The sequence below is a fragment of the Raphanus sativus genome, unplaced genomic scaffold (genome assembly GCF_000801105.2).
Source record: "Raphanus sativus cultivar WK10039 unplaced genomic scaffold, ASM80110v3 Scaffold3519, whole genome shotgun sequence".
Taxonomy (NCBI): Eukaryota; Viridiplantae; Streptophyta; class Magnoliopsida; order Brassicales; family Brassicaceae; genus Raphanus; species Raphanus sativus.
The window spans coordinates 1-10701 of NW_026618825.1; the positions used below are offsets into that span (position 1 = coordinate 1).

At 43.5% G+C, this 10701-nt stretch overlaps 1 protein-coding gene across 1 annotated transcript; it reads left to right on the forward strand.

Moving 5' to 3' along the window:
• Positions 1-308: 308 nt before the first annotated feature.
• Positions 309-2427, forward strand: LOC130506661 (flocculation protein FLO11-like). The gene is made up of 2 exons (XM_057001352.1): positions 309-1842; positions 1978-2427. Exons 1-2 carry the CDS (start codon positions 840-842, stop codon positions 2319-2321), a joined length of 1347 nt encoding a protein of 448 aa, XP_056857332.1. The 5' UTR covers positions 309-839; the 3' UTR covers positions 2322-2427.
• The last annotated feature ends 8274 nt before the right edge of the window (positions 2428-10701 follow it).

Below are 10701 nucleotides of genomic sequence, written 5' to 3' on the forward strand. Positions count from 1 at the left end.
TTAATACCATTTGGAATAGTATATTTTCATTGTTAGAGCCTTTTATTAATTATGAAATAGAGGGTGGTTGAATTATAGAAAGCAAGTCAAATATAAAAATGTGATTTCTTGGTTATCATATATATTTGCCCGGTACAAAATAATGGGCCGAACCGGAGCAGTCCAATTAAAAAGAGTGAAACAATTGGTTCAAATAGATGGGCTGGTATACAAAGAAAATCATGAGCTGTTTTGGACATTACTCAAGCCCATGTGACCCAGAGTCAGAGCTAGGGATTTTCTCTATAAATTGCAGTCTGTTCCGACAGAAAAAAAGTTCAACTCACAACTCCGCCTCCATCTAACTGCGATGATTATCTCAGTAGAATTTTTTTCTCCAATGAGATTAATCACGTGGTATTCTAGGAGACATTTTCTTGTTATTAAATTTCGAAGAATGTGGGTGATTGATTTTCTTCAGATATTACGTTTAGAGTTCGTAAAAAATCAAAGCGTATGTGTTGTTATTTTTCAGTCGACTGCGTCCGATGAGATATCAACAGATCTAGTGTCCCATGAGATTAGTCATGCCTTCTAATTTTTTTTTTTGTTTTGTCGCCATTAGATGTCCCGCCTTTTCTAGCTTCTGGCGCATAGATGTCCCGCCACTTCTAGTTTCTGGCGCCTCAATTTTTCATTTTGGCGCTTAGATCACCTCTGTTTTTTTGGTTTGGGCGCCTTAGTTTTCGTTTTTGAGCGCCTCTTTTTTTTTTTACATTTGATCGCTTGAATCTCTCTCTCTATATAAACACACTTTTATTTTCATTTGATCCATAACCACTTTTATTCAAAAATTCGAAATGAGATTTTTCAAAAAGTGTTTCTTCGGTTTTTGTCCTCTCAAATTGAGGATAGGGCGACGCCGCGACGGTGCCGTTCAACATTACGCCGGTGACGTTCAACAACAAGCTCTCGCCGGGGACGTTCAACAGCAAGCTCTCGCCGGTGATGTCCAAGCCGCCGATGCCGTCAAACACCTCGATCCCTCCGTCGCCGACAAACTCCCCTCTCCCGGCGAGTCCTCCGATTCCGGCGAGTCCTTTCAAAACTCCGATTCCGGCGAATCCTTGCAACACTACTCTCCCGGCGAGTCCTTGCAACACTCCGATTCCGTCGGACGCAACTCTCCCTCCGATTCCGTCGCACGCAACAACTCTCTCTCCGCCGCTTCCGTCGGACGCAACAACTCTCTCTCCGCTGCTTCCGTCGCACGCAACAACTCTCTCTCCGCCGCTTCCGTCGCACGCAACAACTCTTCCGCCGCTCCTGCTGGTTCTGGTTCTCTCATACCCTCCGCTGCCTCTGGTTTTCAAATTCCATCCGCCGCCTCTGTGTGTCCTGTGCCCTCTCCAGCTGGATCTATTCCATCCGTAGGCTTTTGTCCACCTCCCTCCTCTGGCTCTGACTCTTTTCTACTCCCGGTTGGCTTACGCTGGACAGGCCCCACTGCCTCTGTTCCTTCCGTTGGCAATGTTGTTCCATCTCCGGTCTCCTCTTCCGGTTCTGCTTCCCCTGTCTCATCAACCGGTTCAGTTTCAAGCATCCCCTCATCCGATTCGGTTTATGCCTCCATTCCTTCACCTACTGTTCCCAACCATCCCTCACCCGTTGCTTCCAACTCTCCTCCGCTTGCTTCCAACCCTCTTGCACCGGTTGTTCCCAATTTGCCTCCTCCCCCATTTATTGGTCCTTTGCCAATTCTTGGTACGTTCCCTAGGTACGATTGGCAAGATGGTGATTATGGATCTAGTATCACTTTGGCATATTACCAAGTGCAGCCAAACATGCGTCCTCGACAACCAGGTTCTAATTCATAATTAAATTAGTATTCAAAATTAAGTTAGTTTCTGATTTGTTATTATTATGTTCCGCTAGGTTGTTTTGGTGTCCTTAATCATTATTTGGGTTACTTATTGTTATCTGATGTTATCTTTGTAGAGCATATGCCTGACGGCGTTGTGGGATGTGTGTTTAACTTTCCCCACAAAATTGTGCGCACCAGAGCTCGAGTTGTTCATGTTTTTGGTCATCTAACTGTTACATCCAGTACTGGGCACATTATTCATGTTTCTGACGAAGATGATGAGATCCAACTTGGCGGTGGTGGATTAGTCACTGTGGGTGCTCGGGGAATTGTGTATGCCAAAAACCTAGAGCCTTTGGAAGTGGATTCAGACTGCTGGGTTGCAGTTCCTATCGGTGGGTCCATAGTGTTTTACGACTTGGCAGATGAACTGTTAGATGAAAACATGGATTTTGAAGTTTATTGGGAAGAAACTTAAAATGTCCTAGTGCATTGAATCCGTTTCCTACTTCCTCTCTATCTGTTTTTTTTTTTTTAAATGTAATTCCACTTGTAAGACGTTTGAGTATGGATTCAGTTTCCTACTTTCTGTCTTTTTTTTTTTTTTCTTCTAAATAATTCTAGCTGTAATACGTTTGAGTATGCGTTTCTAGTAACAGTTGTTTGTAAAATTTGCTTTTCCATATCAGTTTCTTTTCCTTCTTTGTAACAACTAATGATCTACTTGCTTCGTATTTCTCATTGTCTTCATTTTCTATACGAATCGAATATCTACTTTGCTGCGTATCACTCAAATTTCTCAATTACATTCGCTTTTATCATATCAAAAGCTTTGTATAAGTCGTAAAATAAACTGAAGAAGGTCCATGTCGTATTACATTCCCTTTTATCATATCAAATTGGCTGTGTATTTAAGATATAATCAAATCAAAAGCTAAATGGATTGGGTCATATGTTATACACCGTCATTTGTATCCATTTAGCTTTTGATTTGATTATATCTTGTTTCCCCTGTTTGGTTTATTTGAATGTGTATGGGATGGGAATTGCACTGATTTCAGGATCAAATTATTTTTCCTGCAAGGAATATACATGTAATCATTTGATAGTACTCCTGGATTTGTAACATTAGTGATAATAAATGTTTTCCATTTAGTTTTTATTTTATTACATCATGTGCTTCGTCGTGTTCCCCTGCTTGGTTGATTGTACGTTATCCGAGAATTGTCTCATTTAAACCTACTTGAAAGATTCTAGCCCTCCAAATTACTAAACGTTTGTTCAGATTTGGCAATAGGTGATGTTCGGCCTATGTCAAATTTTCATATAATGGGCATACCATACATACACGCCTGAATTGAAGTCTTTCTCTTGTAGTCATAAACCTATAGGTACGTAGAATATACATGCGCCAATGGAAACGCTCTCATATATATGTAGTACGAAAGTCGAAATTAAGCTTTATTTATTCCAACCTCAATATTTACGCTACCGTCTGAAAAATAAATATCAAAATGTAAGTATTCTGTTCGTCAAACGTAAGGATGATCCCAAAGTAACTTATTTAATATATATCTCGATCGAGTATTTTCATAGCTTTACCAACAGAACATTTAATCCCTACGAACTGGGTAATCAATTAATATTTGCAAGAGAGATGCAAAGAGGTATAATGTTTGATATATAAGATAGGAATGTTTGATATTCGAGAAAATCTAAGAATACGGTTTAATGCACAAGAAGATCTCTGAAGCAAAGGATCTAGTATAATTCAGTGATATTTTTCAGTCTGACAAGGTTAATAATGATTAAACTTTTCTGTTTGAGAGAAAATCAAAGGGTACACTTTTGTGTAAGTTACATGTTTTGCTTTATCTCCTTAAAGTTATTATTATTTATGTCTATAGCCCCTTAATTCATGAAATTTTTATAAATTCATATGCCGTTAACTTTTTTTTTTTGATCAAACCTTTCATTACTTGCTTCAAAAGAAAACGTTTTACAACTAGGGGAAATTAAAACACACAGCAAGAGCTGCTTTTGCTAAGCTATCAGCATCCTCATTCTTAACACGAGGGATAAAGAAGAAGGAGATAGAGTCCAAGGATCGAGTCAACACGCCTATGTCGTGGAGGATGCCTTGAACGGTAGTCACAGAGGAGTTTCCTGTGAGGTAGTCCGAGAGACTTTTACAATCTGTAAAACAGAGTAAGTCTTTGAAACCTGCATAAACAGCATAGCCAATGGCTTCTTTCATGGCCAGAGCTTCGGCAACCATTGCTGAAGCAACGACGCGGCGGTGAGAAGAGCCACTGAGCAGTGTTGCACCGGAGGAGGTCTTCACGATCCAGCCCATTCCACCCCTGCAAGTGTTCTTATCCCACGCTCCATCAGAGAAGACGTGTATCGCCGTAGACGTCGGGAGTCGATCAGTTTGATGGATGGGAGGTGATTGCGCTATTAACGCAGGCTTAGGAGGCTGAGCCAGTTGCCATTCTCTTCCATCTTTGAGAGCTTTTGTAATCACTTCATTCTCATCAACCAATTTATCTTGAAACACCAACTGGTTTCTACTAGTCCATAAGTTCCAAAGGATCCAAGGAAATAGCAGTTGAGAGATACCAGAGGGAGGGAGATTCACCATTTTTTGGCAGCTATTAAAGAGCTCTGTTACAGAAGTCACCACATAGGGGTTTGGCTTGAACAGAGCAGGGGAGAGCTCCCACACCTTCATCGCAAAAGGGCAGGTAAGGAGGATATGGAGTATGGTTTCGTCACCTCCACATCGCTTGCATTTCCCATCAGTTTGAATGCCTCTTCTTTTGAGCAGATCACCCACAGACAGAGCTCCCCGCTTAACTTTCCACAGAAAATGGCGGATCTTCGGGGGGCACTTGACATTCCAAATACACCTTTTCCAGTTGAACTCCTCACTTGTCGTAGCAGATACATTGAGCTTTGATAGAGCATAACCGGACTTTGCTGTGTATTCACCTGATTTCTCAGGTAACCAAACTCTTGTATCACACATACCGAGCGTACTCGGGACCAGAAGCTTGATGTGATTTTCATAGTGAGGAAGGACAGCTCGAATAGCCTCCGAGTTCCACAGTCCAGTCTCTCGTGAGATGAGCTCTGAGACAGTCATTTGTTGCAGGCTCTCAGGCGGTGGACCAAATGGGCAGAGTTGACTGGACGTGGAGAGCCAGTTATCTTGCCAGATGTTGATTTGGCGCCCGTCACCGATGATCCATCCTAAACCTCGCTTGATAACCTGTCTCCCTGCTAAGATTCCCCGCCATCCATGTGAGGAGTTACCTGGGGCAGAGCATTCTAGGAAACTGTCGTACTTGCAGTACTTGTTGAGCAGGACCTGTCCTAGGAGGGAGTTTGGGTTAGACAGGAGACGCCAAGATAGTTTTGCGAGCAAAGCATCGTTGAAGATTTCGATCTCCCTGAAACCTAGCCCTCCCGCGCTCTTGGGTAGAGTAAGATTATCCCAAGAAACCAGACACATCTTACGGATGTCCGGTTTTAGATCCCACCAGAATCGGGTGAGAACCGATTGGATTTGCTTACACAGGGATTTGGGAAGCTTAAAGCAGGTCATAGTGTAAGAGGGCATAGCCGAGAGGACCGCTTTGAGTAGGACCATTTTCCCAGCTCCGGATAGGTATCTAGTTGTCCATCTGTGAGACTTCTGTCTGATCCGGTCGACAATACTCGCGAAGATATCTCTTTTTTTCCTCCCAAAATTTTCCGGTAGGCCCAAGTACTTGCCGATGCCGCCCTCAGTACTGATGTTCAAGTCTCTCTTTACTCTGTCCTTCGCTTCCAGGGGAGTTTTAGATGAGAAGGTGATTGCCGATTTTTCTCGATTGATTTGTTGGCCCGAAGCTTCTTCATATCTCTTGAGGATTGAGACCAGGGCCGAGCAGCTGGAGTGGTTTGTTTTCCCGAAAAACATTGTATCGTCAGCAAAGAGGAGATGATTAATAGCCGGGCAGTTCCTTGCGACTTTGATGCCTGGGAGAGAGCCATTCTGCAGCGCCTTTTGGCAGAGACCGGAGAGGACCTCCGTGCACAAGATGAAGAGGTAGGGCGACAGTGGGTCGCCTTGGCGGAGTCCTCTTCCCGGGTTGACACATCCTTGCGGTCCACCATTGATGAGGAAGGAGTATGAGACCGTCGAAACGCATTCCATTATCCACGATATCCAGATCTCATGGAAGCCAAGGGTTTTGAGAACCTCTTTGAGAAAGCTCCACTCGATTCGGTCGTACGCCTTGCTCATGTCGGTTTTCACCGCCATGGAGCATCTCTTTTTTGCACCCGAGGTCCTCAAGAAGTGTAGCGTTTCGTGCGTGATCAAGACGTTATCCGCAATCGCTCGGCCCGGAACAAAGGCTGATTGATATGGTGATATCAGATCCTGCAGGAGAGGTTGAAGTCTCTTCGTAAGGATTTTGGCGATGATCTTATAGTGTGTATTACACAAGGCAATGGGACGATAGTCGGAGACTTTTTTGGCGCTCATTCCCTTTGGTATCAGGCGCAAGTGAGTTTCATTTTGCCTGGGGTTGAGGTAGCTTGTTTCAAAGAAACCTCGTATTTCCCGGGAGACATCCTCGCCAATTATCTCCCAAAAAGAGTGGTAGAAACCAGCTGAGAAGCCATCAGGGCCGGGTGCTTTGTCAGCATGTATAGAAAATACCGCTTGTTTGATCTCCTGATCATCTGGAATGGCAATGAGGGAGCGGTTCATCTCATCCGTAATCTTGCAGGTCAGAGCTTCTTGAACAATCTGCCGCGAATCTGCATTCCCAGAAGTAAACAGAGTCTGATAAAATTTTGAGAAGGCCATGACAATTTCATTTTCTTTATAGAAAGCTTGTCCCTCCTCTGTTTCAATGGTTGAGAATTTATTACAAGCTCTCCTGCCTCTGGTGACCGCATGGAAGAAGTTTGAGTTTCGATCTCCACAGCTTAGCCACTGGATTCTACTCCTCTGTCTCCAGTATGCTTCCTCTTCCGCATATGCTTTCTCTAAAGTCTGCGTGAGCGTCTGAATTCTTGTTGGGTCCGGTGTGGTATCAGACAAAGCTTGCTCCAGCAGTGTTTGAGTAGAGACGATGAGATCCTTGCTCGTAGCAGCCTGTTTCTTTGTCCAGTCCACAATGTTCCTCCTCACTTCATTTATTTTTGTGAGAACAGAATCTGAAGGGACAGAGTTCCAAGTCTCATCAACCAGTTGTCTAATCTCAGGTTTCTCTCTAAGCCTCCTGTCAAACCTAAAGATGCCCTTTTTCTTTATCAGGTTCTGGTCAAAATGGGTGAGAAGAGGACGGTGGTCAGATCCCTCGAACCTCAGGTACTCGCTGCGTCCCGAGGGGAATTGTTCAAACCAAGCTAGATTAGCCATAGCTCTATCGAGTCGGGACTGGATGTGGTGGCTATATCTAGTTCCTCTCCAAGAGAGAGAATTCCCAGAGAATTGTAGATCCCATAGTCCATTTGTTGAGACGAAATTTCGGAAGGCTAGAAACGAGCCCTCCCATCTCGGTGGGCCTCCTACTTTCTCGGAATTGTCTAGGAGGTCATTGAAGTCTCCCGTTAACAGCCAGGGGGTATCTCTTTGATTTCCAAGCAGTGATAAATCTTCCCAGAATTTTGCTCTGTCTCCTTGTTGCGGTGCTCCGTAAATGAAAGACACAAACACAGTCTTATTATTGATCTGTAGCTTTGTGTCAATAACATTTGCAGAAGAGAAAAGGATTTCAAGCTTAATTTCTTTTTTCCAAGATAGTGCAAGACCGCCACTTAATCCCACAGGCGGGACAGTGTAGTGGTAAACAAAGTCAGAGTCCTTATACAGCCTAAAGACTTCTTCATCATGTCGCTTTGTTTCCATGAGAAACATGATGTCCGGGGAATTTTTTGATTTAAATTCCTTTAGACGACGAACTGTCAAGTTGCTTCCCATACCTTGACAGTTCCAACTCATACACACTAAGGAAGAGAGTTTGGAGCGGTCCGAAAATCCGCTCCCCTTCTTGTAGCAGGTGTAGCAGGGTTAGCCTTTGGTCTTGCAGCTCTGGAGGTTCCTGCTTCCGAGTTCACCTCTGCAGCAGCAGATGCTGGATTGTGTCTGCGCTTTGAAGAAGTTTGAGATTTAGTTGTTCTGCGTCTCTTCACGCTGACACCTTGAGGAGGGCTTCTTCCAGCTCTTTTCCTTGTCGATGATGGGATATTCATCTTCTTTTTCCCCTGTGCTTTACGGCCTGCAAGACTGGCTTCTCCAATCCTTCTAGGAAGAGGAATGTCTTCTAGGATAGTTTCTTCAGAGTCCAGCATTGGTCCTAGCCGGAGAGAGACGTGTCTTCTGTCTTCACTGAGGGTTCTGATAGGAGATTGGTCCACATGGGCTTTCCCTGCAGCTTTTGAGGACGGGTGTCTGGAGGACCCGCCTGAGGAGTGACGATGTCTCAAATCATCACCTTGCAGAACACTTATACCCTGCAATCTCCCTGAGTTTGCATTTGCTTCTCCGTCGAGGAGTAGTGGAACTCTATCTTTGGATGCAGATAACCGTTCCAGGGCTGATCTTCGTTCATTTGACGGAAAGCTACGTTCCCCTGATTGCATTACAGGTCCACGCAAGCCATTCCCCGAACCTTGCATCTGCTCTCTATTTGGTCTAGGAGAAGGAGTATGAGAGACATGTGATTGAACTGAGGCAGAGCCTCCTTGCACTCGTCTCCATTCACTTCTCTGGGACGATCCCCCAAGTCGGGAGTTCCCCGTTTTAAGAGATGCAGAGCTGTCTTTAGGGAGAGATAGTCTGTCTCTAGCTGAGGGTCGTGCATTAGCATGGCCGCTAGATTCCTGCTGACGTCTACTTTCATTATGGTGTGGATCACGCCTTGCTCCATAATGAACGTAGAAGTCTTTATCATGGACCCAGTCAATAGCACGATCACTTCCTCTGTTGTAAGAAGATGCTTGTTCTCGCAGCTGCTGTTCTGGTTCAGGAGAGTATCTGTTTTGCCTCCGAGAGTCCAGCCTTCTCTTTCCTGCATCAATTCTTTCCAGAGTTTGCCTTTGCGAGATGCCTAGTTGATGTGGTCTAGCTCCATAGTTTGATCTGGCTCTCTGGTATGGGCACTCTTCTACTTCATGGGAGAGGGAGAAGCAGGAGAAACAGTGCTTTTCCAGTTTTTCGTATTGGAGCTCCACCTCTTTTATTTCACCGGAAGGTAAGCTGAGATCCAGCTTCATTTCCAGAGGTTTGAGACCATTTATAAGGATCCTGATTCTAGCATGTTCAACATCTTTGCCATCAATGGGTCCAAGGGCACTCCCAATCGCCGTCATCGTTTTATCATCCCAATAGTGGAGGGGGATGCCGTGAACTGTAATCCAGAACGGGATAAGGGCCGGAAAGTGGTCAGAGACAATTGGCTCCCACCTTTGCAGGATAATCATCCAGCGTTTGAAGTGATATGGAGCTCCTGCTAGAATTGTCTGGATGTCCTGTTCTGATTCAAATTTAAACTGAAACAGCTGAGGTCCCAGGTCTCTGCCTGAGATGGTTCCTGTAACTCGCCAATGCTGTAGGAAGAAGTCAACTAGAGCCCTAGTTTTTTGAACAGAGGGGTTAGTGACCCTTCCAATGAGCGTAAAGCGGTGTTCTTCGATGAGGGCGTTATTGTTTGTCGCCGGGATTTTGATCGGAGGACGCTTTTGGGGTCGGCGAGTATCAGCCGTCCATTTCTCTTTGTCGGACCTTGAGAGACGGTACGTCATGAAGAAAGTAGCGTGGGTTTTACCTTGAGTGGAAGGTACTGGAAGATTCGTCGACAGTAAAGAGACCACAGTAAATGGTAGAACTTCCTTAGTGATAAGGTAGATTAACTGCACAAGACAGTAAGAAGTAAAAGAAGTCTTCAAGCGCTACCCGACAGAGGAGCGTTCTTTTTAAAAAGGGAATAAATGCTTGACTTTCCAAATCCGATCTGCTCAGATAGCATCATTTGCAGGGCCATTCAATCCGAAGGAAGAGTAGATCCTGTCTTGATGCGTGTTTTGAAGAAGAAAACAGAGTCGCCGGAAAGTTAGGTGCGGTGGCTGAGAAGCGAAGACGGTGGCGCAACGGTTCCGAACGGGGGAATTAGGGTAATTTCAAACTTCGAAACAGTGTGCCTCGTGTCTCGTGTCAGGGAGCATTTTTGCCGTTAACAAACCTAATCAAATCAAAATCAATCGATGTTGTCAACACGTATGAAAAAAAAGAAGGTCTATACCGTAATTTCATTTTGTCGTCTATTTTCATTTCAAAGGTCCAATAAGACATTCCATTCGTGTAACATCAATACTATTAATCTATTGATAAAAATTGTATCTAATTATGTATTGCTTTTATTTAGGGATAATTTGTTGTTTATAACTGCATCATTTATTACCTCTTTAATAACCGTAATCTATTCTATTAATTCTTAAGCATGACCAATTGATAAAAGTTGTGTCCACTATTTATTTTATTTATTTAATGAACCATTTATCTTATAACTGTCATTTAAATATTCAAAATGCCGTATTTATAATTTCCTCCCTCTTTAGTTCTAATATTATCGCATCAAACTTCTTGATGTCACGTATGCAACTTCCTCCCTCCTTATTTATAACTTCCTCCCTCTTTTTATAACTGTCATTTATTTTATGACATCAAGTTACATATTTACATAACAATGCTAATTAATCATATTCTTGATGTCTGATGCGACAATATGCAACTTTCAATCATATTAATGACTGATACACTCTTATTTATATTCTTTATATATATATATATACATATA

Coding starts and splice junctions, on each gene's coding strand:
- LOC130506661 (XM_057001352.1), top strand. CDS start 840: ATGAGATTTTTCAAAAAGTGTTTCTTCGGTTTTTGTCCTCTCAAATTG. Junction 1,843..1,977: donor CATGCGTCCTCGACAACCAG/GTTCTAATTCAT, acceptor TTATCTTTGTAG/AGCATATGCCTGACGGCGTT.